This window comes from Vulpes vulpes, chromosome 15, assembly GCF_048418805.1.
Source record: "Vulpes vulpes isolate BD-2025 chromosome 15, VulVul3, whole genome shotgun sequence".
Taxonomy (NCBI): Eukaryota; Metazoa; Chordata; class Mammalia; order Carnivora; family Canidae; genus Vulpes; species Vulpes vulpes.
Genome location: NC_132794.1, coordinates 99,319,247 through 99,346,591, shown reverse-complemented (window position 1 = coordinate 99,346,591; position 27,345 = coordinate 99,319,247). Strand labels below are relative to the sequence as shown.

General features: G+C 35.8%; 1 protein-coding gene across 1 annotated transcript in view; it reads right to left on the bottom strand.

The window, feature by feature from the left end:
- Positions 1–312: 312 nt before the first annotated feature.
- The window catches only part of SMC3 (structural maintenance of chromosomes 3), a 39,990-nt gene continuing 12,957 nt past the window's right edge, over positions 313–27,345 (bottom strand). Inside the window, exons 8-29 of the mRNA XM_025993489.2 lie at positions 24,144–24,261; positions 22,510–22,685; positions 21,462–21,542; positions 21,073–21,237; positions 20,648–20,769; positions 19,034–19,247; positions 16,557–16,660; positions 15,794–15,893; positions 15,255–15,415; positions 14,738–14,879; positions 11,425–11,575; positions 9,267–9,419; positions 7,070–7,221; positions 6,463–6,621; positions 5,581–5,688; positions 4,648–4,756; positions 3,772–4,019; positions 3,477–3,689; positions 2,777–2,968; positions 2,438–2,615; positions 1,296–1,402; positions 313–720 (exon numbers count right to left, since the gene is read on the bottom strand). Of these exons, the coding sequence (XP_025849274.1) occupies positions 649–720; positions 1,296–1,402; positions 2,438–2,615; positions 2,777–2,968; positions 3,477–3,689; positions 3,772–4,019; positions 4,648–4,756; positions 5,581–5,688; positions 6,463–6,621; positions 7,070–7,221; positions 9,267–9,419; positions 11,425–11,575; positions 14,738–14,879; positions 15,255–15,415; positions 15,794–15,893; positions 16,557–16,660; positions 19,034–19,247; positions 20,648–20,769; positions 21,073–21,237; positions 21,462–21,542; positions 22,510–22,685; positions 24,144–24,261 (3,225 nt within the window). The 3' untranslated portion in view covers positions 313–648. The remainder of the gene's footprint in view (positions 721–1,295; positions 1,403–2,437; positions 2,616–2,776; positions 2,969–3,476; positions 3,690–3,771; positions 4,020–4,647; positions 4,757–5,580; positions 5,689–6,462; positions 6,622–7,069; positions 7,222–9,266; positions 9,420–11,424; positions 11,576–14,737; positions 14,880–15,254; positions 15,416–15,793; positions 15,894–16,556; positions 16,661–19,033; positions 19,248–20,647; positions 20,770–21,072; positions 21,238–21,461; positions 21,543–22,509; positions 22,686–24,143; positions 24,262–27,345) is intronic.

Here is a 27,345-nt window from a genome sequence, read left to right as displayed (position 1 = left end):
GGGTCATAATCCCCTGACAGAACTTTAGAACTAGTAGGAACCAGGACCTATTCTATAAAGACTGACTCACTCAGTCTAGGGAAATAGGCACAGCAGTGTTACTCCAGTAGTTTAAAGCTACCCCCATGGGGATTTAAGCATACAGCCAGGACTGGGAATTGATTATGTATTTCAACAGAATATAAACGTTAAAAAAAAAAATTCTTCTTTTAGGTGAAGGCAGATCTTTTCTTAGGCAAAACAAAAAGCAGGCAGATATTTAAGAAAAAATTGTTTCTAATCATACAACTATAAATAAAAAGCCACATAAAATAAGTTAGTCATAAAACATTTAATTGAAGCTATAAAAAACGAGGCCATTGATAAAATAATTAGGAAAGAATATTTAGCACATTTCAAAAAATTTAAAACAGGAGCTGGACACTTTACAAAAAGTTGTGTGAAATAAAACTCTTAAACTATAAGTAGAAATGTAACATTACAGAGTATCTTATAAAATACAATGACAGAAATATAAAAGGACTATGTATGCTCTAAGTCTGAAAACTTTTAGTAGTGACTGGATATTTAGGTTTAAATGTACAATTCCTGGGTATGAGAATCATATTACTATACACATCTTCCAAATCAGTGGACAATTTTTTCCAATTAACCATGAGTGGTATCATCTTCTACAAAGTCTTTAGCCATCTCTGCTGTGATCACGTCAATATGACTAACCTGAAGAAAAAATGTAAAAACAGTGTTAAATCTAAAAAAAAAAATCAAGTGTTCTCACTGTATAGAATAATATTTAAAACATATGGCCTATCACCTGTAAGTTTTGCCTATCAAGTCAAAGGAGTCTAAAACACTAAGACCTTTCTAATGGTGTTTGCTGAAAAGCCTGAGTTTAAAAAATATTCTTCATTTTAGAACTCTGAAGATCCAGGTAAGTACTAACGTCTAAATTTCAAATGTTTTTTTCAATTTTTATTATGTTGCTATTTCAAAGAATCTTAAGGCTGAAAACATTAGCAAGAGCTGTGTGACCCAGCCAAATATAAATGTAGCTGTTAAGGACTGTGCACTGAACAGGCAAGACAAGAAGATAATGTCTCTTAATACCAATGAAAATAAAATCAATGCAATGAATGCCACAAAAAAATTACTAAACATCACAGGCATTTGAAAGAAAGTTTTTTCTCTACAAACTCATCAACATAAGCAACAAATTTCTAGGTTTTCCTTAATGGTTTAAGTAACATAAAACAAGAATTTGACAAATACAAACTCAAATGTGAAAAAAAATTTACCTTGTTTCTAAACTTTACACCATAGAATTTGTCAGCTGACTCAAGCAGTTCAGGCCTAAAAGTAGTTGTAATAAATTGTGCATGTACAGCAAGTTCCATAATCATATCTATAAAAAGAAATAGTAATTTAATAAAACCTTTTTTAAGTAGATGTGAACATTTAAAAAGCATCTATCTTTACTCTTACCTAAAATTCAAAACAGCCTGTAATTTTATTTTTCATGCATACATCTCTAAAAATTACCTACTCTCTTACACATTAGGGATAGATTTTTTACCTAGTGTTTTAAAGTTACATAATATGAAGCAGTAGCTACTTATAACACAGGATTAAAATTGTCAAAGTTTTCTCACACATAAAAAACTAGAAACACCTTCCCATGCTACCCATGTCCCCAAAGATCTTTTGAATTTACTGAAGATCAAATATAGGTTCTTTAAATACAGAATCAACATTTTAGGTCCAAAGCTATCCAAATAAGGTGAGAAAAACAAGGTTTAAAATGACAGACCTGTGTAAAAGTTTAACTGAAGGATTTTTTTTTTAAAGATTTTATTTATTTATTCATGATGGGGGGGTGGTGTGCAGAGACACAGGCAGAGGGAGAAGCAGGCTCCATCGCTGGAGCCCAACGCAGGACTCGATCCCGGGACTCCAGGATCACACCCTGGGTCAAAGGCAGGTGCTAAACTGCTGCGCCACCCAGGGATCTCCGAAGTAGGATTTTCTTTTTTTTTTTTTTTTAAGATTTTATTTATTTATTCATGAAAGACACAGAGAGAAAGAGGCTGAGACACAGGCAGAGGGAGAAGCAGGCTCCAGGCAGGGAGCCCGATGCGGGACTCGATCCCAGGACTCCAGGATCATGCCCTGGGCCGAAAGCAGGCGCTAAACCGCTGAGCCACCCTGGAATTCCCCGAAGTAGGATTTTCAATTGACAAACACATCAATTGTACTCACAGAACTAAGATTTGTAGTCCAATAATTTTGAAAAACGTACTAGAAGAAATTTCACTTACAGAATACATACCCTCTCTAGCCCCCCCCCCCCCAATATCTTAGGCAATAAGAAATCTCTAGTAAAGAGGCAAGCTATCATTTTTTAAGCAAGTTCTCATTGTTAAGTACAAACCCAAACTACCTGACACAGCTTTTCTGTGCTGGGCATCCAGAGCCTGGTCAATCTCATCAAATAAGTAAAAAGGAGCTGGATCACATTTCTGAATAGCAAAAATCAGAGCAAGAGCTACCAAGGACTTCTGTCCACCAGAAAGCTGTTGCATTTCTCTCATTTCACCTTGTTTCCCTGTAAATGACACCTAAGAAAACATTTAAATGACTTAATACCCAAAAGGGGTAGAATCAACATCATCTCTTCAAATTAAATTACATGCAATGCAACAATTTAATTTGTAAAATATACCACAAATCTCATTATACGGTAATACTGGGAAAAATTGGATATTAAAATGTATTTTACCCTAATTCCAACTCCAGTGAACTGGTCAACTGAAGGGACACTGCTTTGTGACCCAGAACCCCTTTCACTTTCACCACTTCCTTCTCCTTCATCCTGAGACTGACTGCCCTCCACATCTCCTTTCTTCATCACCAAAGTAGCTTTGCCACCAGGTACCAACTTCTGGAATACTTCACTGAAGTTCTTGGATACCTTAAAATGAATGAATGAACAAATGAGTAAGTTAGGTGTCACTTCAAATAGAAATTTTAATTAGGTGGCACTGCACGTATTTTTTAAAGCAAAGAAATATTTAAAACAACCACAAATATTTTTTTTTTAAAGATTTTATTTATCCATTTGAGAGAAAGAGAGAGACAGAGGGCAAGGGCAGAGGGAGAGGGAAAAGCAGACTCCCCACTGAGCAGAAACCTGACACAGAGCTCAATCCCAGGACCATTACCTGAGCCGCAGGTGCTTAAGCAACTGAGCCCCCCAGGCACCCCAGTAATCACAGATAAATACTTTAACAAGAGTAACAGACTGAATCCTTTTAAGAGCTGTGTAGCATATTCTAATTACTATATGCTGGATTTTTTTTACTTGTATTAGATCAAACTATCAGTTGGGAAAAAGCTTTATAAACGCTTACCAACTGAGTAATAAACTGAATTATAGCCTAAGCTTTTGTCCAGTGTATTAACTACAAATAGATACATACCTGTTTGAAAGTTAACTGAATAGCTTCGTATTTTCGAAGTTCAAGTACATTCATTAGCTCCATGATTGATTTGTACCCCCTATCCAACTCTTCTTGTCTTTTTATTAACTTTTCTTTCTGCTCAGAGAAATTTACAAACTGATCTAAAGCTTTTTTGTTAACGTGGCTATACTTCTTCAATTCTGTGTTGCACTGTTCAAGTTTTCGAAACAACTACAAAGAGAAAAAAGATGTATAAATTCACATGCAGAGAAAATCTGCAACATCATTTCAAATTTAAAACTACAGGATATACCTGTTTGAGGCTCAGTGTCTGGTACTTTTCAAATGCTTCCTGGGGAAGTGATCCAAGTTCTCGAATTTTTTTCATACACTCTTCTTTTTTCTTTAGTAGCATGCCTTGTCGATTTGTCATCTTTTCTAGTTCTTTAGTATCATGATTTATAGCATCCATATGTTCTTTTTCCATATTTTTCCAGCGTTCCATACTTTTCTGAAGCTCCTTAATTCCAGCTTCTGTTTTATCAATGGAATTGTCCAAATCTAAAATGGGGGGGGGGGGGGGGGCGATCAAATTAAACCATTAATACCCATTTTAAAGCTAGAGTGCTATCTGACCAGATTTTAATGGCCAAATCTATAAAAATAAATAGGTTTTTGGTTTTGATAATGTTTGTTTAAACTTTACCGTGTAAACCCATGAAACACTTAATTCGGGACAAAATTAGGAGTGTACATTAGTCACTCAGGCATATATTTCTCATTAGTGAATGTTTATAAAAGATTAAAAGAATAATTTTCTTCTCACAGCAACTAGGTGATAAGAAACTTAATTCAGCAAAAAAACAAACAAACAACAACAACAAAAAAAACAAAAACCAAAACCAAAAACCAAAACAAAGAAACTTAATTCAGCGATTTCACACTTTTGGCAACAAAATTTGTAATTAAATTTGTCACAAATATTTCAACAAAGCAAGGGTTACTATTTATAATCAACCCACTAAACTCCATTCACTATAAATTATTTATGTAATAGAAACCACACAAAATCATTAGTGCATACTTTTGCTTATTTGGGAGTTTCATTTTGTAGTAAACAATTTTTTCAAACAAATAAGCTAACTTTTGAGAAAATAGCAAATTTTTTTTTTACTAAATCAAAATTCACCTTCTGATCGTGCCATAGTATCTTTTACTCTTTTATTGATTGCTTCAAGTTCTGAGGTTGTAGCAGTGAGAACAGTACCTCCTTCTGTCTCTCGCAGTTCATTAAGTTCCTGCAAGATAAAGATCACAAAATCTGAGTTTTGCTATCTTCAAAACATTAAGACTTCAATGGTTTCCAATAGCTATTACCTTTCTATGCATTAATATATAAAAATTTGTCTAATCATTGAATTGTCGATATACATTTGTGTTCTTAGTTTCTACTATAAATAATGCTATGAACATTGTTTTTTAATCAAAGCTTAATTTACACCCCAATAGCCAATTTTAAGTGCAGAGCTCAGTGAATTATGACAATGTACATACCCATGTAACTACCACAATGAAGATAGATTTTTTCATTAAACCAAGAAGTTCCCTTGTGACTCTCTGTAATCAGTTCCCTCTACTCATGCCCCCAGAAAACTATCATTCTGCTTCCTATTGCTATAGATTAGTTTCCCCAACAGCTGTTATTTTGATAAGCATTCAAAAGAGTAGAAAGTACACTTTGTATAATTACAAATATTTAAAGTATCCATTAAAGGGGGAAAAAAGTAACGATACAGTAACTAGAAAATTTCTCAGCGTGGACTACTACTGAGAAAACATTAATAATCAACTTAATAACTTACGGAGTACCTAGAATACGCCAGGATAATCATACGAAACAGGTATTACTGTTATGCTCCCTTTTCGTAAGAGGAAACTGAGGCTTGGGAATATTAAATTATTTGCACAGGATCGTACACTAGATGACAGTGCTAGAACTCCAACCCACGGTAGTAAGGTGCTTTCTGTCCCCAAAGCCCAGGCTCTCACTCAAAGCCACTCGTGTATAAGTTCTTTCAAAAGGTTATAAGGTCATCAACAAATCCACAAAAAAAGAACGTACCTGTTCTACTTGGTCCAAGCGTTTCCTCAAATTTTCATTTAGGTATGTCTCCACTCGAGTAATAATACCTTCTAATTTAATTCTTTCATTCAGCAACTGTCTGTTTTCCTAGAAAAAAAGAAAATTATTTGTCTACATAGGCATGCACATTCTACACACAGGAATGCTGTTAATCTATCCATCTTCTCTACTACTTGTGTTCAAATGAGCTGCAATGGGAACTTTATATCCTTCCAAAAAGCCCTATATTTTCTTCATTTTCTGTCTTAACTATTCAGAATGCTAAGTTTGTGCACTTGATTCTTTTTATAAGACACAATGCCAAATATATTTTTTAATCCACTTTTCATTTCTTGGACTTAGTGTCTGCATCTCTATATTCAAAAATCAAGTTATATGAAGGGGTGCCTGGGTGGCTCAGTCTGTTAAGCATCCTACTCTTGATTTCGGCTCGTGTCATGATCTCAGCGTCCTGGGATCAAGCCCGAGGTTGAGCTCTGTGCTCAGCACGGAGTCTGTCTGTCCCTCTCCCTCTGCTCCTTCCCACGCTCGTGCTCTAATAAGCAAATAAAGAAAATCTTTAACAAAAATGTTTAATCAAAATATCAATTATGTAAAGGTAGATCAATAGATCCAGCAAAGCTAACAAGCTCAATCTTACTAATGATAAATGTGCATTAAATAAGATGAAAAAATGAAGACTTCTTGTATAATCCTCACATACCCAGAATGGTTTAGAAAAATTTTACTCTTAATGGGTATTAGAATTCCGAGTCCCATTCTTCTATTTTCTCACAGTTCCCTTCTTTTGCATTCCCTTAGTAGCAAGAAAACTTTTCACAAAAGCTAATTACCAATAAAAATTTTGTCAATTGTACTTGCCTGCTGAAGTTGACGAATTTCATCATTTAGTGCATCTACTCTCTTCTGATCTTCCAGACTAAGTTGTGAAAGCAAATCAGTTCCCAGTTCTGCTTTCAATGATTCTCTGGTGGACTCCATAGCATGCAAACTTGCCTCCAAACTTTGTAAGCTACGTTGCTATGTGACAGATCATCCATTTATTAATAAAAGGTATTAGTATTATTTGTAATATTGAAAAATTGAGAATGATCTATATTTGATATTAAAGCGAACTAAATCATATCAACTCAAGTAACTATTAGGTATCTGTTTAATTTGATAATTACAACTAAATAAAAAAATAGAGAGAGAACTAAGTAGCAGTAAGAAAAATATTTACAATACAGTACTATCAGGGTATGTGGGACCGGTCATATTCCATGACCAAATGATATAAAAATCCTCTTGCATAATAAAAGAACACAAAGAAAAGACTGCTAGCATGTGTTAGGGTGGTACTGTTAGACAATTAAAATAAGAGTCTACAAAAAAAGGAACATATGAACTCCAAAGGGTAACATATAAAATATGGTCCATCCCAATTCTAAATAATTAAATCCATAACAAAAGGGACATACTTACGAACCTTTGGCATAAAAGTCTTTTCTGACTGCTGTCTCTTCTCTTTTAGCATCTTCATTTCTGATAATATGCTATCTCGAGAAGCTTTAAATTTCCTTTGCTGGGTCTCTATCTGTTGCATTTGGTTCATCAACTGATCGATTTCATTATTAATCCATATACAAGGCTAAGGAAAACGGTCTCTAGTTTTAAAAAGTGTGTATCTCCTTCCTTTTCTTTACCTCCAAATAAAAGTTATTTCATTAAATTTATGGACCATAATAATGCTAAATTAAATACTACTCCACATGTGTTCAATCATAAGCTAAGACATTTTACTCCTAACATTTCTTTCTCAAAATAACATATATTTTACTTAAAGCTATATAAAAACAAAATTCTTGGGAAACCCTAAGAGGATCTAAATGAAGTATGTGTGTGTGTATGTGTATTTTTAAAGATTTTATTTATTCATGAGAGACACAGAGAGAGAGAGAGAGAGAGAGAGAGACAGAGAGAGACAGAGAGAAAGAGACAGGCAGAGGGAGAAGCAGGCTCCATGCAGGGAGCCCAACGTGGGACTCGATCCCAGGTCTCCAGGATCATGCCCTGGGCTGAAGGCAGCGTTCAACTGCTAAGCCAAACCGCTAAGCCACCTAGGCTGCCCTGAAGTATATATTTTATGTATCTTTACACTCAAGCAATATTTACTATGTAATCTATTATGCTTAAAATACTATATAGGGTAAATAGGTAGGAAGAGAAGGCCTTGCCCAACAGAGAAAAATGCCACCTAGCTGGATTATCAAATACAAGAAGGTAGTTGATGTATGCCATCACCATTCTCCTCTCTTTTGGTGTCTCCCCACATTTTCTTTGCACCAACATCTTGCCAAATTTGGGCAGTTCTAAATATGCTCTATGGATTCCTCCAAATTCAAAACTAACATGCTTATTTATCTTTTGCTCTGTGCTGTTGCTTGCACTGATGGCACAGAAGCTAATTTTTGTCAGTTTCAATTAAGAATATCTCAATGATGCAGTAAAAATGATTGTTCTTGATGCCTGAGTACCTATATATGTATTTTTAAGTAATCTATGCACCCAGTGTGGGGCTTAAACTCATGACCCAGAGATCAAGAACTGGATACTCTACTGACTGATCAAGCCAGGTGCCCTTAAAGTACTTGTATTTTTTTTTTTTTTAGTACTTGTATTTTTTAAATTGTATGACATATCGTCAAGTACACTTAAAGCACTTTTGCCTTATACCAAAGTACTGTAGTTATTTTAAGAAAATGCATAGTACAACGTTTCTGCTGTGAGCTAAACTAGCCTCTCTTCATGGAACACCAGTTTTATTTGTAAGAATTGAGTGTACTATTAAGACTTGATTTGGACAGCAATTTCCTCCATTAATACAACATCTGTACCAAATGACCTTGAAATAAAAATCTAATGTACATTTTTCATTAGGAATGTACAGGAAAGGCAGGTGGTTTTAAGAGTATCTCAGAAAAAAAAAAAAGAGTATCTCAGGTGCAGAGACAGCTCAAGGAAAGGATATGTGCCCCCGTGATGGTGGAGCTGGAGGGGGAGACAGATCCCTTGCTCATCGCCATGAAAGAGCTCAAGGCTTGAAAGATCCCCATTATCATTCGCCACTACCTGCCAGATAGGAGCTATGAAGACTGGGGAGTAGATGAGCTCATCATCACCGACTGAGAAGGAATCATCTTCCTGACTCTGCCGCATCCTAGTTTCTATGTTCAATTCTTTATACATGTAAAATAATAAACTGTTCAACCTTTCAAAAAAAAAAAACCCCTATGTTTAATTTCTATGCAGTATGTGGCATCACAGAGGCCCTCAACCCTTCTTTGAAACACTAACCTCTTTTTCTTTCTACAATTCTGACCAATCCTCCTCAGTTCCCTCTCTAATATTAAATTTTAGTGCACCTCAGGTTCTTTGCTCTCTGAAATAGACTGACTCACTGCTATTAGCTATTTAACAGCTAAGGAAAGAATCAATACTACAAGAGTTTTTTTTCCCTGTCTTCAGAAGTTAAGCTTTGACATATATAAACTCCCATGCTTAAATTAAAGTCAAATGTCGATTTTCCCCCCAATGTATATATAAGAAAACATACCTTACATGCAAAAGATTACATATTTCTACCCAAACACAATTCTCCACAGTCGCACAAGACAAAAGGATATTTTCAATATTTCTGCGCAGGTTTTCATTGAGCTTTGCTTCAAGCTCACCTAGTTCTTCTTCTGCTTTTCTAACATCTTTTTGCAATTCAAGTCTAGACTTCCTTGTGTCATAATAACCTCCGGTTAGAGCACCGCGATGACTAACTTGGTCACCTATAAACAAAGCACAAGGAAGATAGAAATTCTGGGTAACAATTTCTTTATTCAATGATAAATGGACTTACAATCAAACAACTAATCTAAAGGCTTTACCTATCTAGCGAGAATTTAAAAGATTTAAGCTACTCTGAAAAAGTTTTGCTTTCCAACTGTTAAAACTTGCATTTAGGAAATATCCCTTCTAGGTGAGCCTGAACATCTGCCAGAGAAAGAGAAAGTGCTAAAGACCAATGGAGAAAGGTCAAGAAAACACAGGACTTGGGAATTTGGAATTCTACTAGCCATATTTGGGAAAATGTGAACATCAAAGATAATAATAATGGCAATGCTGTAACACAATTTAAAAAAAAGTGGAAAAAAAAGTGGTAACTCACAATGATACTTAAAAAAATGGAGGGGGCTCTTTTTACAGAGGAGTGACAGCTAATAAATACAGAATCTATGGGGCACCTGGGTGGCTCAGTTGATTAAGCATCTGACTCTTGATTTCAGCTCAGGGTTGATAAGACTGAGTCCTGTATCAGGCTCTGCACTGAGCATGAAGTCAGCTTCAGATTCTCTCCCCCCACCCCAGTGAATGCACCTGCCCTTTCTCTTTCTCTCTTGAGAGAGAGAGAGAGAGAGAGAGAGAGAGAGAGAGAGAAGAGAGAGAAGCCTTGTTAGAATTTAAGAAATACCATCTGGAAACCCCCAGTGTATTAACTGAGTCAAACCATTAGTAAAAAAGTTGTCGGGGAATCTGATACTTAAGTTTTCTTAACGGATAGTTCCATATCACTTATTAATTACAAAGAGAAAGGGCACTTTTACACTGTGCCATCATTAGCATCACTGACAGCGTGACACATTGTGTGATGCAGTTAAGTACACAGCACTCATGTCAAGAATGTTTAAACTAATCTAATATAATGGTGAGGAAGTAGTTAAGACAAATCCAGAAAATGAGACATTCTATGAAAAAGTAAACTTCCTAAGGGTGGGAAGGGACAGGAGCTGTCTTATATTGAAAGAATACAGAGAGGACACTGCATGTGCATCCTTGATTAGATCCTGAATAGAAAATATTTTGGGACAATGTAGATACTTTTTAGATGACATTATTCAGTTATGTTAAATTTCATAGGTGTTTACATTGATACCTATGGTTAAGGAGTGTCCTTACTCTTTTATGAGATATACATGCTCAACTTTTAGAAATAATGTATCACAATTTTTATAACTCATTGAAAGGTAGTTCAACAACAAAAAAATTATCTATAGAGATAAACCTAGGCTGGGTGTTAGCTTCTGTCATCAGCAAATAAAATATAAAGAAAATGAAAAAATGAAAAAAATGAGGGCAGATGAACTTATATTACCAAAGGTTCTTAACCTAGACTCCATGGATAAAATTCAGGAGATCCATGACTTAGGTAGGAAAAAAATTCACATCTTTATTTTTATATTAACTTCAAAATGAAACTTCGCAAAATTCCTTCTGTTATAACAAGTAAGAACCCAGTGGTATTGTCAGTACTTGTAACTGTTACCATGAAAAATAACAACTATTTTTTATCAGATTATACTTGCTCCAAATCTCAAAATATTGTTTACATGTATCAGTACTTCAAAATTATATTAGACCCACTGCTAAATCTTGTTTTTGAATATCTTAAAGAATTAGTCATATTTGAAAAATACTGTGATTACAATGTCAATATAATTGGTTTCTTTTGTGATCCAAAGTATTTTATCTTATGCACTTAAAAACATTTTGAGAAAGGGTTCATAGGCTTTACCAAAAAGCCAAAGGAGTCCACAGTGCAAAAAAGGCTAAGAACCCCTACTATATAGACCAGATGATTATACTTAAGAGACATCAACTAAATACAAAGTGTGGATGCCGTCTGTACTCAAACAAGCCAACTGCTTAAAAATGACAAATAACTGGACATGAATTTTGAAATACTCTTAAACCCAAAACAGAATTTGTTCAAAGCTAAGAATTACTATTACAAACCTTCCAGGGTAATGCAGTCCATAGTGAAAGCACGGGCTAGCTGGGTTGAAACTTCCATGCTACGACAAATAAGTGTTTTCCCAAACACATGTTTGAAAGCCTTGTCAAATCTGGGATTGTACCTCAATTTACTTATCATAGGAATTGCATCCTAAAAATGAATATTTTGTCAACAAAGAGATGACAACAGTTCATGAAAACATGTTAGAAGAATTATGAATTACATCTTTATGAAAATAAAGACAAATAAACACAAATGCCTTCATATTTCAAAACTACTATCTTTTTATTCTTAAGAAGCCAGAAAAATCACTCTACTGAATTATCCTGGAACTTGTGTTCATGTAATCATCTAGGTTTCCAAGAGCAGAGCAAAATGACAAAGAGTTTAGTGGCTCTGGAGTCAGACAGCTCAGGCTCAAATCCAAGTTTGAACATTCATCAGATGTATGCTCGGGGGGATGCCCAGCTGGCTCAGCAGTTGAGCGTCTGTCTGCCTTTCTTTGGCTCAGGGCGTGATTCTGGAGCCCTGGGATTGAGACCCGCATCAGGCTCTCTGCATGGAGCCTGCTTCTCCTCCTCCCTCTTCCTATGTCTCTGCCTCTCTGTGTGTGTGTCTCTCATGAATAAATAACTAAAATCTTTTATATATATATATAAACACACACACACACACACACACACGCATGCTCTGGACAAATTGCTTAACTTCTCCATTTAATAGTTACTTCTTCCACAAAACTATAACAGTACCTTCCTGAGAAAGCTGTTAAATCAAGATTAAATAAACCAATAATATGCGAAACACATAGGATAGCATCTGTCACACAGAAGGGCTACACAGGGGGACCTATATGGTTCAGTTGGTTAAGCATCTGACTATTGGTTTTGGCTCAGGTCAGGATCTCAAGGTTAGGAGATCAAGCTCTGTAAGACCGCATGCTGGGCATGGAGCCTACTTAAGGTTTGTAGATTGGTTCTTCCCACCCCTCCCACCCCTCCCACCCCTTGCTGGCTTTCACATGCATGCTTTTTCTCTTAAAAAAAAAAAAAAAGGCTAAATAAACAGTAACTAATAGTATTTCCTCAAATGTTTTCATTTTATTGTACGCATGTCTTAGATATTCAAGAAAATATTTTTCCTAGGGCAGCCCGGGTGGCTCAGCAGTTTAGCACCACCTTCAGCTCAGGGTGTGATCCTGGAGACCCAGGATGAAGTCCTGCGTCAGGCTCCTGACATGTAGCCTGCTTCTCCCTCTGCCTGTGTCTCTGCCTCTCTTCTGTCTGTCCCTGCCTCTCTCTCTGTGTTTCTCATGAATGAATAAAATCTTAAAAAAAAAAAAAAAATATTTTTCCTATAAAATTTTCCCTTTCTACATTCTTCTAAACTGTTAGGAATTTTTCTAATTTTCAAATTAGGAAATACAACCCACATACAAAACAATGCAACAAATATGTTAAGCTTAAATCAATTACAAAGAGAACACCAATGTAATTGCCATGCCATGGAGAATATGAAATAACACTGCTTACACTGAGAAGTCGTGTGTGTCCCTTTCCTAATCATATAGCAGTTAGCTGTTGGAGATGACCAATATTATAACTTTTGTGACAACCATTTCCTTGTACTTCTAATCTATCATCTTTTTAATACTTTATTATTTGACACAGAGAGAGAGAACCCAAGCAGGGAGAGCAGTGGACAGGAGAGGGAGAAGCAGGCTTCTCACAAGAGCAGGAAGCCCAATGCAGAGCTCAATCCTAGGACCCTGGGATCATGACCTGAGCTGAAGGCAGAGGCTTAACCGACTAAGCCACCCAGGGGACCCCTAATTCTATAATCTAAATTTAGTTTTGTTTATTTGTAAGATTTTATTTATTTTGAGAAAGAGGTTAAGAAGCAGAGGGAGAGAGAGAATCTCAAACAGACTCTCTGCTGAGCATGGAGCCTGACGTGGGGCTAAATCTGAGCTGAAATCAACAGTTGGACACTTAACTGACTGAGCCACCCAAGCACACACACCTGTTTGTGTTTTTGGGTTTTTTTCAAAGATTTTATTTATTTATGACACACACAGGCAGAGACACAGGCAGAGAGAGAAGCAGGCTCCATTCAGGGAGCCCCATGTGGGACTCAATCCCAGGACTCCAGGATCACACCCTGGGCAAAAGGCAGACCCTCAACCACTAAGCCACCCAGGCACCCCAACACCTGTTTGTGTTTAAAGGGAGTCATACTACGTGCATTCTTAAGTCTTGCTTTTTCACAGTATCACATTTGTAACTAAATTTTTCTTCCCCAAAACTTCAAACATAATTTATAGATTTTTTTTTAAAGATTTCATTTATTTTTTTTCGAGAGAGAGAGAAAGAAAGAGAGAGAGAGAGAGAGACATAGGCAGAGGGAGAAGCAGGCTCCATGCAGGGTGCCTGATGCGGGACTCGATCCTGGGACTCTGGGATCACGCCCTGAGCCGAAGGCAGATGCTCAACCATTGAGCAACCCAGGTGTCCCCAAAATTTATAGATTTAAAAGAAAAGGCTAGACTTGAAGTAACTTAAGATTCTCACTGTTCCAGGGGCACTTGGGTGGCTCAGTTGGTTAAGCATCTATCTTCCACTCAGGTCATGATCCTAGAGTCCTGTGATCAAGCCTACCTCCGGCTCCCTGCTCAAGCCATGAATTTGTTTCTCCTCTTCCCTCTATCCCTCCTCCCTCTCATATTCTCTTTAGTAAATAAATAAAATCTTAAAAAAAAAAAAAGATTCTCACTGTTCCACTTATCATTATAGATTTCCAGCTTTAACCATGGAGGATAGTAAAATAGTTACTATCAACATTCTGAAATCAAACACCTCAAAGAAATTAGTTTTCTCAAGAATAGTGTCTGAGGACTATTTTAATCTATTTAAATATATACCAGCAAATAACAAAAACTATGTTTTCAGGGTCTATCATCTTTGCTAGACATTTTAATTTATAAGCCATTTAAAAAGTATATTCAGAAAACTTAAAAATATTCACAAATGTTCAGGGATTTCTCGTCCTTAATTTTGAGACCCTGGAATAATCTCCCAAAGTATCCCATACTTTTGGATTTTAACACTTTACACATTTGCAATGATTTCATGTCTTGTCTGTGACCTGTCTTCTTTTCCATCCCTACCCAGTATCAACTATGCTGTAAAGGGAGAAAGCAAGTTTATCTCACAGACCAGTGAATCTTAATACACAGTGCCTGTGCACTAGCATGTGCTAACCACGAGAAAAATTAACTTGTTGAAAGACAGATATTCACACACACTGACTCACATTGGTTTCAGGATAGGCAGTATCCCTGACATCTAACTTGTTAAGAGGTAGAAAAGTGACCTCTCCAGGAAGATTCATTTTATTAAACTCCATCAAAATCTTTGTGCTGACTTCATCTGAATCAACAATATGATAAAATAACCTGCATGTAAACAAAACAAGACACATCTTTATTGCTTGACTTTAAAGTGCTATACGAAAAAAAAAAAGAAAGAAAAAAAAAAGTGCTATGAATATTTAGGCAAATAATTCACTTTTTTTTCTATGCAGCCCAATCTGTACTGGGATAGGGTAGGAGGGAAACTACTTAGAAAATTCCAATGGAGGGAGGAAAAGGAAGCCCCAAAAGGGATAGTTCTAGCTTCTACAATTAGAAATACTTGATATGACATGTGTATCTTTATAAAATTAAAAAGGCAAGTTGTATAAAAGAAGGTAATGAAAGATGTACTGTATTAAAACTCCAAAAAACTGCTTATTCCTTTCCTTTAAAAATTCAAAAAATAAAAAAATTCACCTGTTACCAGCAGTAACCTCCACGCACGTGTAGAAAGCAGGCTCACATTCGAAGTTATTCATCACGATGCCGTGATAGCCGTTTTGAACATGCTGGTTTATTCCTTTCCTACGGAAGTGGTCCAGTACTTTGTTTATGCTGTCTATTCCATTTAAAATAGCCTGTTAAATTGTGAGGGGTGAAAAATATTAAAATGGTATTTCCAAATGGCACTTTCTGCTGGCAAGAAACAAACCCATTACTCTATACATTAAAAAATTATTTCAGAGATTAAACACCTTCCCCAACAACAAACACATCACCCCCTTCAAAAATGCCAACTACATGAAACTCTATTTTTATTGGTTCTCTTCTGACAATAGCATTAAAAATTGACACCATCTAAAAATCAGAAGTGCTATCATTAATATGTCATTTCAAATTTATAGGACAGGTGATTTGCTCTGGTCACCTGGAACCAAGGACTTACAGCTTGGAAACAATCTCTTGTGTAATAATTGTCTCAATGTAAACTGAAGTAATAAAAAGAACCTGCCCACCTTTCCTGTTGCTGCTCTAAGAAGTTGCTGTTTCTTTTCAAGATCTTCTCTTTTAGCAGCAAGTGCTTGTTGTTCTGCATTCTCCTCTCTCCACAAGTAACTAATCAATAAAAATTAGACTGTCTTTAATTTAAAAGCATTAAGATGCACCAATAGTATATAATTTCGGATAAAATACTGAAAAAATTTAAACTTGAACAGTTCATTTACAATTTTAAGGATTGTTTTGAAGGATTTATTTGAGAGACCAAGTGAGGGAGCGAGAGCACGCACAAGCAGGGAGAGGGAGAAGTAGACTCCCTGCCGAGCAGGGAACCTGATTCAGGGCTCAATCCCAGGACCTGAACCAAAGGCTGACGCTTAACAGAGCCACGCGGGCACCTCAAGATTTTTAAGTAGTTACTCTCTATATTCAAAGTGGGTCTCAAATTCAAAGCCCCTAAGATTGAGTCACACATGCTCTACCAACTGAGCCAGTCAGGCACCCCTAGTTCATTTATAACTTTTTTAAAGATTTTATTTACTTATTTATGAGAGACACAGAGAGAGAGGCAGAGACATAGGCAGAGGGAGAAGCAGGCTCCATGCAGGGAGCCTGATGTGGGACTCGATCCTAGGACTCCAGGATCATGCCCTGAGCTGACAGGCAGACACTTACCTACTGAGCCACCCAGGAGTCCCTCATTTATAACTTAAAGACCATTTAACAGCCAGTAATCAGTGCTACTCAAAAAAATTATGGCATATTTTAGTCTATACTAACTTTCTTTCACTTTGTAATTCATCTTTCTTATTTTTTACTTCGTAGTATTTTCTGTCCAGTTCTTCTACTCGAGCTTTGACTTCATTAAGGTCTTGATCCAGTTTCTATGGAGATAAAAATAATTTAAACTTAAAATCCAATTTCATGCAAACTAATCCATAGTGACAGCAAAATTAGTAGTTGCTAGGGGACAGCAAGGGAAGGAGGAATTGGAAATGTTTTAGGGTGATGAATGGGTTTGTTATGTTAACTGTAGTGATGATTTCACAGAGGTATTCATATGTCAAAACTTATCAAATGATGCATTTTAAATACAGGCAATGTACTGTATGTCAATTGTATCTTAATGAAACTGTTAAAAAAATCCAATTCTAACTTTTAAAAAAATGCCTGTAGGCAAAGAGCACATCAAGAAAAACCAACCATAAAATCAATTACTCTACAAAATATTGCTAAAATAAAATTAATACACTCATTAATGATCTAAACCTTACTAGAATTCTAGGAGAAAAAATACATTCACAAATGCTCAAAATACTGTAGTCACACTTTTCACACTACACACATACAACAGAACATAAGAGATTGAGGATTACACTAAGCAAAAACCTACTCTACATAATGCAATCAGCACCATAAAATCATCTCTATCCAGAATAAAAGACTTCACCAGTGGAAGGTGTAGCTGAAATACTGCAAAATATAATGAAGTTCAAGCCTAAGAAAGAATGAATAAAAACTCTATTGAAAAATCTTGGTTCATCACTTGGCTGTTTCAAAAAGAGTTACTTGTTGAGGCTGTCTCCATGAACTCAAGACAAACACATTTTCTTTATTTCAGGAAAGGACATGCAGCCATCACAGCTGAAACTATATGAATCAATTTCCAAGTAACTAAACTATCTGGATCAACCTGTGTTTTCCATTCCCTCCATAAAACATCCTGACCAAAGCACACTGGACTCTTGAAGCTAGAAGACTATTGTCTATTACTCCTGGTCACTCTTCTACCAGTTATTTACGATTACAGAGCAAATTGTGTTTGCTCATCACTGTTTTTGTTTTTTGTTTATGATGTGATTGTGTTAAATATTAAACAGACTATGAAGACAAAGCAAAGAGCAGTTTCTCTAAAAACTTGATTTAGTTTTGCACACTCAAAGGTGACTCACTAAAAACAGAATTTAATAGGGAAATCAACTCTAAAAGACTCGAGAGAAATAACCTAATACATTAAAAACACGTATTAATATGTAATATGTACTTTATTAACAAAATACAGTAATTCAAAATGTCAAATCACAAAGTTAGACTAGGGAACTGATCCAGATTACAAAAGATAACAGAAATATGACAACTAAATGCAATATATGACCCTATATTGAATCTTGGAAGTTTCATTCAGCTCTAAGGAGAACTATACTTACATGCGTGGCTTGTAACAAAAAAGTCCCCTGGAAACTACTCATACTCAAAAGAAACATCTTGGGCTCTACATGAAAAGACTGGTATGAATTCTGGTGGGGGGTACTGATAACGGGGGAAGCTATGCATTTGTGGGGGTACAAGATATATAGGAAACTTCTGTATCTTCCTCCAAATTTTGCTGTGAACCCAAAACTGCTCTTAAAAAATGAAAAGCCCAGTCCATGAGCATACCTTTATCTTTGTAAGCAAAATAAGATATGTTATGTTTACATGTATATAAATAATATTTACTATTATACGTAAAAATTTAATATACATCCTACATATGTCAAGATTTTATGCATTTAGTGGCTTTTTGATAAACCAATAACCAACTGGTACAGATCTCATAAGTTAACAGGGTTCCTCTGTGTAGATACATATAGAACATCCTCACCCTACACTTGTCCTACACACTCCCTTTCTCATCATTTCTATAGGCCTTCAATCACCTATATACAGCCACACATAACACTTACCATTTTCCCTCTTTCTCATTTTAAATAATGTGAGATCATTCTTATTCTGGATGGGATTTTATCTTCTACTTCAATTTTTTAGAAAATGCTACCAAACATGCATAGTAGCTAATGTTTAATTCATTTAGAAAATCTTATAAAATCACCACTGCCTTAACAAAAAATATATTCTGCATAAGTTATTGACAGAGAACTGTGAAAGATTGTAAAAATGGAAAAAAATTTAAGTTACTCTGAAGTTATATTTTAGATTTATCATGTTAAAATTAAAGGTACTTCAGGAACATTCCACCAATTTATAAAAATATATTTTAAGATATACTCAATGTATACGAACTCTTATAGAGCTGGAAAAAAACTACCATATAGATATTAAATTGGGCTAATCTTTTCTAAGTGTAAGTACCTGTTTTCTGTATATTAAGAGTAACAATGTAACTGTTCAACAAAGTAAAACTTAATGAAATAGATAACATGTACATGTTTATGTCTTCTGAAAGGTTTTCACAAAGTAGCTATAAAAGCTCTTACATTATACTGCTCCAGGTTTTTCTCTTTATTTGCCTCAGTGTCCTCCAAATCCTTGTGGATAGCCGCAATCTGTCTTTTCTTGTCATTAATAGCCTGATCTAAAGACTTCAGTTCCTTTTTAATCCACTTATCTCTTTCTTCTTTTGATGTAAACTGGCTTCCTCGACCCTGCTTTGCATAAAGATCTGTTCTTTCCTGGGTAGCTTGGGCCAATCTATACAAGACAGAAGAAAAGAATGATTAAAAAAGAGACGAGAAAATAAGTTTAAACTGTAATTGATATGTCAAGAGCACACAGAAACAATAGTCATTTTTAAAATTCCATTAAAAAAATAAAAAATAAATTCCATTAAAAAAAACAAAAGCAACTGGTATCTAATAGAGCTCCTTGGACTAGTACTATATAATATAAATTTCATTTTATTTTTAAAAAATATTTTATTTATTCACAAGAGACAGAGAGAGAGGCAGAGACACAGGCAGAGGGAGAAGCAGGCTCCATGCAGGGAGCCCAATGCAGGACTCGATCCCGGGACTCTGGGATCATGCCCTGAGCCAAAGGCTCAACCGCTGAGCCACCCAGGCGTCCCTATAAATTTTATTTTGAAAAGTCACATTTAAAGTCATGTAAAATAGCCCATATCCTAAGGATTTCAGGCACATAATGTCTTCATTTCTACTCCAGGTCTGGGTTAGTCAGTAAAGCTAGAGACAGTTCTAATATCCTACTCTCAGGAATTTTCAAAATGCATTTAACTATATAGACATTTCTAACTCCTTACAATAAATGATACTACCAAGGTTAAAAGGCAAGAGAAAGGGCAGCCCAGGTGGCATAGCGGTTCAGCGCTGCCTTTGACCCAGGGCGTGATCCTGGAGACCCAGGACTGAGTCCTGCATTGGGCTTCTCCCTCTCTCTGTGTCTCTGCCTCTCTCTCTCGGTCTCTCTCATGAATAAATAAAGTCTTTAAAAAAAAAAAAAGGCAAGAGAAAGACAAAAACATTTACAATATATAGAATACTAGAATAAATATAGATTACAAACAACCCTATCAAACAATAGGAAAAGTATCAGAAAAAAAATGGGCAAAGGAAATAATTAACTAAAACATATACTGGTAGCATAAAAACATAATGCACTAAACCATGAAATCAGCAAAGTTGTCATGTTCAATTTACAGACACTAAAATGTCCAGATGTTAAAACAACAATGAAAAAAGGAAAAAGGATGAAACAGATCAAGATGTTATGTTGGTTTAAAAAAAAAAGAACAGGTTTCTTTTTAAAAACAAATCCATGTTTTTAAAAGCCCAACATCTAGGCAAGTTATTTAACGTACCAGAGCCTTGAGTTTGTTGAACTTACACTGAGAATGTGAATCTCTTAAGGGCTTCTGAGTGAAAAAAATATATATGATGTATATACAGTAATGCTTGGCCCACAGTAGCTGTTTAACATAGACTATTACTTTGAAACTGGATTTAACTTTTGCCCTGTGTCTTTTTTTTTTTTAATTTATTTTTTTTTTGCCCTGTGTCTTCTTAATTCATAACTATTTAGCTTTCACAGAGAAACTACGTAGAAAGTTAAAAATGGTGAAAGAAATCCCAGACCTAGCAATTCCTCGCTCTTCTTTTTCTTTCACACTGTTGAATTTAGGTTCTGTTTCTGCCAGTTCTTTCTGCTTCTCTTCTATTTTTTCAAGTAGCTTCTGCCTCTCTTTTAATAAGCGTTTCTGTAAATAAAGCAGGGTAAGTAAAAATGCAATCTTAAAAATTTCTGCTTAAGTCTAGCATAAAATATTTTCTCATGAAAAAAAATTGATGAGAAAACTGATCCTGCAACACAAAACTAACTTTTAAATGAAAGAAACAAGGACACAGTACTGAGCTGCTACATGAGTAGAAATTATTTTAATGTGCCAGATCTTTTTCAAAAATTTAAAATCATGTACCCCCATGACAGAAAGCATGGTCTTTTGCAATTCCTATTCAGCTTGAACATTTATAAGTCTTTCATTTTTAGCATTTTAACTTACCCTTTGTTCACTATTGCCTGCCAGTTCATCTTGTAAATCTTTGGCTTTAAGCTCCAACTTAGTCCTCTGCTTAATTTGTTCTTGCCTTTCAGCGCTGAGCTGCTCCTTTTCTTCTTTCATAGCTGAAATTTTTGTTTTCAATTCTCTAACTTGGCGCTCAATATCCTAGTCAAGTATCAAACAGAAATGAATCAATTAGAAGTGGAACAGCAGAGTTTCTATTAGTTCTGTCCTTTTTTCCCTTCATTTACAAGTTCAGTACTATTCTGTCTTTCTAATACTCAATCCCAGTAACACCTGTTTGAAGTTTCCACTCCCTAATTCTGGTACAAAAGGATTTACCGTGGTCAAAAAATGTAAGTCAACATAAGCCTCGTTTATAATCTTACCTCCATCTTATCTCTTGCATCCTGCTGGGCATCTCTTAATTGTCTGGATTTTTCTCCACTAGTCTCTCGCTTAGCAGAAAGCTGAGGGGAACAAAAAGCTGTAAGTTCTAACTCACTTTGTATTTAATATGTCATAACGTAGTAAAATTTTAAAATATCTAAAATAAAATCATTCACTTGAAGATGCTTTTATTTTTTTTTAAGTAGTTTTAAATGGAAAGCTCCTTTAGTTTTAAATATTACCTAAAACAAATTAACAAATTTTTGGACAAAAGGTCGGCAATACAAAAAAAAAAAATCAGCAATACTAATTACAAAATATATATATATATTTTTTTTAATTTTTATTTATTTATGATAGTCACAGAGAGAGAGAGAGAGAGGCAGAGACACAGGCAGAGGGAGAAGCAGGCTCCATGCACCGGGAGCCCGACGTGGGATTCGATCCCGGGTCTCCAGGATCGCGCCCTGGGCCAAAGGCAGGCGCCAAACCGCTGCGCCACCCAGGGATCCCCAAAATATATTTTTTTAAAGATTTTATTCACGAGAGACACAGAGAGGCAGAGGGAGAAACAACAAAAATACATATTAAAAAGCCAAAAAAAAAAAATTCATGAAGCTTTTTTTTTTTTTTTTTTTTAATAAAGCAAACTCCACCCACAACATGGGGCTTAAACTCATGACCCTAGTATCAAGAGTCCCATATTCCACTGACTGAGCCAGCCAGGCACCCCTTCATGAAGCTTTTTTTTTTTTTTCTTTTTTCATGAAGCTTTCAAAGGTGGCTTCCCTCATCTTGGTTTGCACTGCACCACCACCTGATTATATTTCAGACACAACTATAGCAAGGACCATAATATAATATAATGTAAGGATTTTCATTGGAATAAACTGAATGAACAATTTTACCGACCAATGATTTCACTAAGAGGTTTAAAATTCTTTGAAGTTTCTATTTAAAAATCATTGAAAAATAGAAATATAAAATGAGCTTAACATATAAAACAAACTAAAATCACTCTGAATTTAAGTGACAAAGTTCTTTTACCTCATCAAGTTTAGCACGAGTCTCGTTAAGTTCCTGGTTGTAAATGGTATATTCCAAGGCTCGTCTCATTTTGTCCCACTTCTGATACTGAGCTAGTTCTTCCTTTTCTTCCTCTAAGGTATGTAATCTCTCTTCAATGTATTTTAACAACTCATTGATTTTTTCCCGTTTACCCTCTTAAAAAGAAATGAGAGAGGGGCGAAGAAGCTGAATAAAACTTTTATGTAAATAATAACTTTCTTCAAATATGCTAGGAGTTAAAATTAATCTTAAGAACTATAGCTTATATGATAGTGACAACCAAATCTAAGATACTAAAATGACAAGATCCACCACCCTGACAACCACCAGTTTGTTCTATTTATTTTTTCTTTTTTTTTTTTTTTAAAGATTGTATTTATTTATTCATAGAGAGAGAGAGAGGCAGAGACACAGGCAGAGGGAGGAGCAGGCACCATACAGAGAGCCTGACATGGGACTCGATCCAGGGTCTCCAGGATCATGCCCTGGGCTGCAGGCGGCGCTGAACTGCTGCACCACAGGGGCTGCCCTGTTCTCTGTATTTATGAGTCCTTTTCTGTTTTGTTTGTTTGCTTGGTTTTTTAAGATTCCAAATGTAAGTGGAATCCTGTATTTGCCATTCTCTGATTTATTTTACTCAGCACAATACCCCTCTAGATTCATCCAGGTTGTCACAAATGGCAGTATCTCATTTTTTAAAAAGTGAGTAATATTCCACTGTATACATACACCATATCTTCTTTATCCATTCATCTGTTGATGGAAACTTAAATTGCTTCTACCTCTTGGCTACTGTTAAGTAAAACATATGGTCCATATGTATCTTTTCGAATCAGTACTTACTAGCTCTTATAATGCTACATTTGCTTAAGGGCCTCAGTTTAAACTTCCTTTAAAGGCAACTGTGCCTTCCCACATCATTAAAAAAAAAAAAAACCTCCAAAAACCCTACTAATATCATTAATGTCATCGATTTTCAACTTTTATAGTAACAGCATTATCTGTAACTGCCATATACTGAACACCCCCTATATTCCAATCATGAAGCTACTTTGCTCCTCTACTCACCACCATGAACTATGAAAAAGAATTTTACATATGGAGAGGTTTTAGATCAGAAAGATCAAGTCTAAGGTCACAATATCAGTTAATTATTATTAGTCAGATTTTTGAACTCAGGACTGACTCTAAAATGTGACAGAACACAGCACTTGAACAACAAAGTAGGGTTTTTATAATACATGTACTAAAGGAAAATTCTAAGTTCAAAGTGTTCCATTTACTTGCTCCTAAACAACTTAAAACCTAATGCCAACTGATACTCCCAGCAATTTTTCTTGAGGATTGCATCCAAATCTGTTACCTTACTAACAATGAGGATGGTAAAGGCACAAAATAGTTGACCTACAAAGGCATTACTATCTAACAGCAATTCTTTATTTAAAGAGAGAAATTACTGGAAATCTCAAACCTTAAAGTGTAACAAACTAATTATCTCTCCATTCAGTGCAAAGGCAAATTATCAAACTGTATACTCCTGAGAATAGAACTCCTTTCAATATAATAACACAACAAAGTAATTTATAATAAAGGGCAGAATCACATTTCTTTACCTGTTTCTTTCATTAGAGATATGCTTTCTTCCTTTCGTTCATCATATACTCTAGTACCAGCTACTTCTCTTAATAGTTTTAGTCTCTGAGAATCCGGTGCTGTGGCCATCTGGTTGATCTAAAAATTTTAGAAAAATAATTATGATGTAGCTACACACTGTTCTTTAAGAATGCTACCTTTATTTAATTATTTTCTTTAGAACACTACCTTTAAAGAGTATCCACATGCTGAGTTTTAAATACCACTTCAAGAATTTAATTTGTACAGTGCATATACTCACATACCTATATCCTTTATTAAACGAAATTTATCAAATGAAAATCCAAATAGAATTAATCCATTCATAAGTCGAATTTATGAATAAAACTCTAAATTAAATTAAAAATAAACATTCCATTACCATATTTTTTCTCAGTCAACATGATAAGGTATAAAAGATGAACTCCACTCTAAAAGAACAAAGTATTTTTACAAGCAGGAAGCTATTATGCTACATTAAAAAACTATAATGGTATTATCAAAAATTTAACAGGGACATCTCGGTAGCTCAGTTGGTTGAGCATCCAACCCTTGGTTTTAGCTCAGGTCATGATCTCAGGGTTGTGAAATCAAACCCTGCATCTGTCTCCCCACTCAGTGTCGAGTTGGCTCAAGATTCTCTTTCTCGGGGCAGCCCCGGTGGCTTAGCGGTTTAGCGCCGCCTTCAGCCCAGGGCCTGATCCTGGAGACCCAGGATTGAGTCCCACATCAGGCTCCCTGCATGGAGCCTGCTTCTCCCTCTGCCTGTGTCTCTGCCTTTCTCGGTCTCTCATGAATAAATAAAATCTTTAAAAAAAAAAGATTCTCTCCTTCCCCCTCTGCCCCTGCCCCCACTTGTGTGCACTCACTCTTTATAAATAAAATAAAATCTTTTAAAATATATATTATCAAAAATGGTATGATTGTTATTTTTTAAGTCAAGTCTACATCTGACAGGGGTCTTAAACTCAAAACCCTAAGAGTCATATGCTCTAGTAACTGAACTAGCCAGGCACCTAAAAATGGTATGTTTTAGACAAATAATTGTGACGGGGGTAGTGACTCTTAAGTAAAATAAGCAAAAGCATCTTTAAAATCGTATTTAAAAATATATGGCAGGGCATTTGGGTGGCTCAGTCAGTTGAGTGTCCAACTCTTGGTTTTGGCTCTAGTATTGGTCTCAAGATCGTGAGACTGAACCTCACATTGGGCCTCCACACTTGGCATAGTCTGTTTGAGATTCTCTCTCTGCTCCTTCCGCTGCTCACCCACACCAGCAGTGTCTCTAAAACAAATAAATACAATCTTAAGATATATAAGTTAAAACAAACAAACCCAGAAAGTGGTACAAAATAAGTGTCATGCCACTTTAAACAAGCAGGAGTTTACCATATTCATAAAAATACAGCTAACCACTAAAGGCAAAAAATGCTCACTGCATTAAAAAAGGGAAGTGGAAAAAAAAAAGTTATTCTAACACTTTTATATAAAAAGAGAATCAGCTGAGCCAAGAAAATATGATCAAAAGTATATACAAAGAATCCCCCTTCAGATCTTTTTTTTTTAAAGATTCATTCATTTGAGAGAGAGCAAGTGAGTGCACTCAAGCAGGGGGAGGGGCCAGGGAAGAGGGAGAGAATCCCCAGACTCCCCAGCAGAACAGAGCCAAGATCTGAAGATCATGACCCAATCTGAAAATCAAGAGTCAGCCACTCAACTGACTGAGCTATCCATGCATCCCCCTCTTCAGATCCTTATCACTGATTACCCCAATTATGCTTGTTCAAATTATTCACTTAAAAAATATTTAGTGGGATCCCTGGGTGGCGCAGCGGTTTGGCGCCTGCCTTTGGCCCGGGGCGCGATCCTGGAGACCCGGGATCGAATCCCACGTCGGGCTCCCGGTGCATGGAGCTTGCTTCTCCCTCTGCCTGTGTCTCTGCCTCTCTCTCTCTCTCTCTCTGTATGACTACATAAATAAATAATAAAAAATAATTTAAAAAATAAATAAATAAATAAAAAATAAAAAATATTTAGTAAATGCTTACAACACATATGCGACTCTGCTGGACATTGGGAAAAGAGCAATGAACAAAACAGAAAAGGTCTTTCCTTCATGAAACTTACATTCTATCTAGTGGAAGAAGACAGGAAATAAGTATACCAACACAGTATAACTGTTATGAAGAAAACCAAAACAGAATAAAGCAAGTATGTAGGGCTGGGGCAAAGGCAATGCTTTTTTGGATGAGGAAAACTCATAGACGGCTTATATGAAATGACATATAAGAAGAAACTGAAATAAAGTATAGGGGCCTATGTTGTTTGTGAGTAAAGAAGACACAGATTGGGGATCCCTGGGTGGCTCAGCAATTTAGCACCTGCCTTTGGCCCAGGGTCTGATCCTGGAGTCACGGGATCGAGTCCCACATCAGGTTCCCTGCATGGAGCCTGCTTCTCCCTCTGCCCATGTCTCTGCCTCTCTCTCTCTCTCTGTGTCTCTCATGAATAAATAAATAAAATCTTAAAAAAGAGAAGACTCAGATAAATGATCTTTCACAATCAGCCTTTTGTAGAAATTTCTTGCTTATAAAGATGGTCTTTTCAAAAACTTGTTCTGCATTTCCCAAATGTGAAACACCACACTCTTCCTAATCACTTCTCCTGAATGCTACCTTTCCAACACATATCTAAAAATCCTTCAATATGAAATAAGTGGACATTTAAAAAGAACTTTCCTGGGACACCTGGGTGGCTCTGGTTCAGCAGTTGAGTATCTGCCTTTGGCTGAGGGTGTGATCCCGGGTCAGGGGATCGAGTCCCACATCGGGCTCCTTCTGAGGAGCCTGCTTCTCCCTCTGCCTGTGTCTCTGCCTCTCTCTCTCATGAATAAATAAAATCTTAAAAAATAAAATAAAAATAAAAAGAACTTTCCTTTAGTCCAAAAAACTACTAGAACAAACTACGAGAACACTGCAGGGTATGTTTTTAAAAAATAAATCAGCTACAGTTTAAAGTATGTGAGGAGACAGTAGAAAGTATATTACTAAAAACTATAAAAAATATAACTCTACAAGAAAAAATAATATGTGGCATTATGGTAGATTTCTGGAAATGTAAGCTTTTTACCATTTCAGTTCTGTGATATGTTAAGTAACAGAGTTATTAATTTTAGGAAGTAAT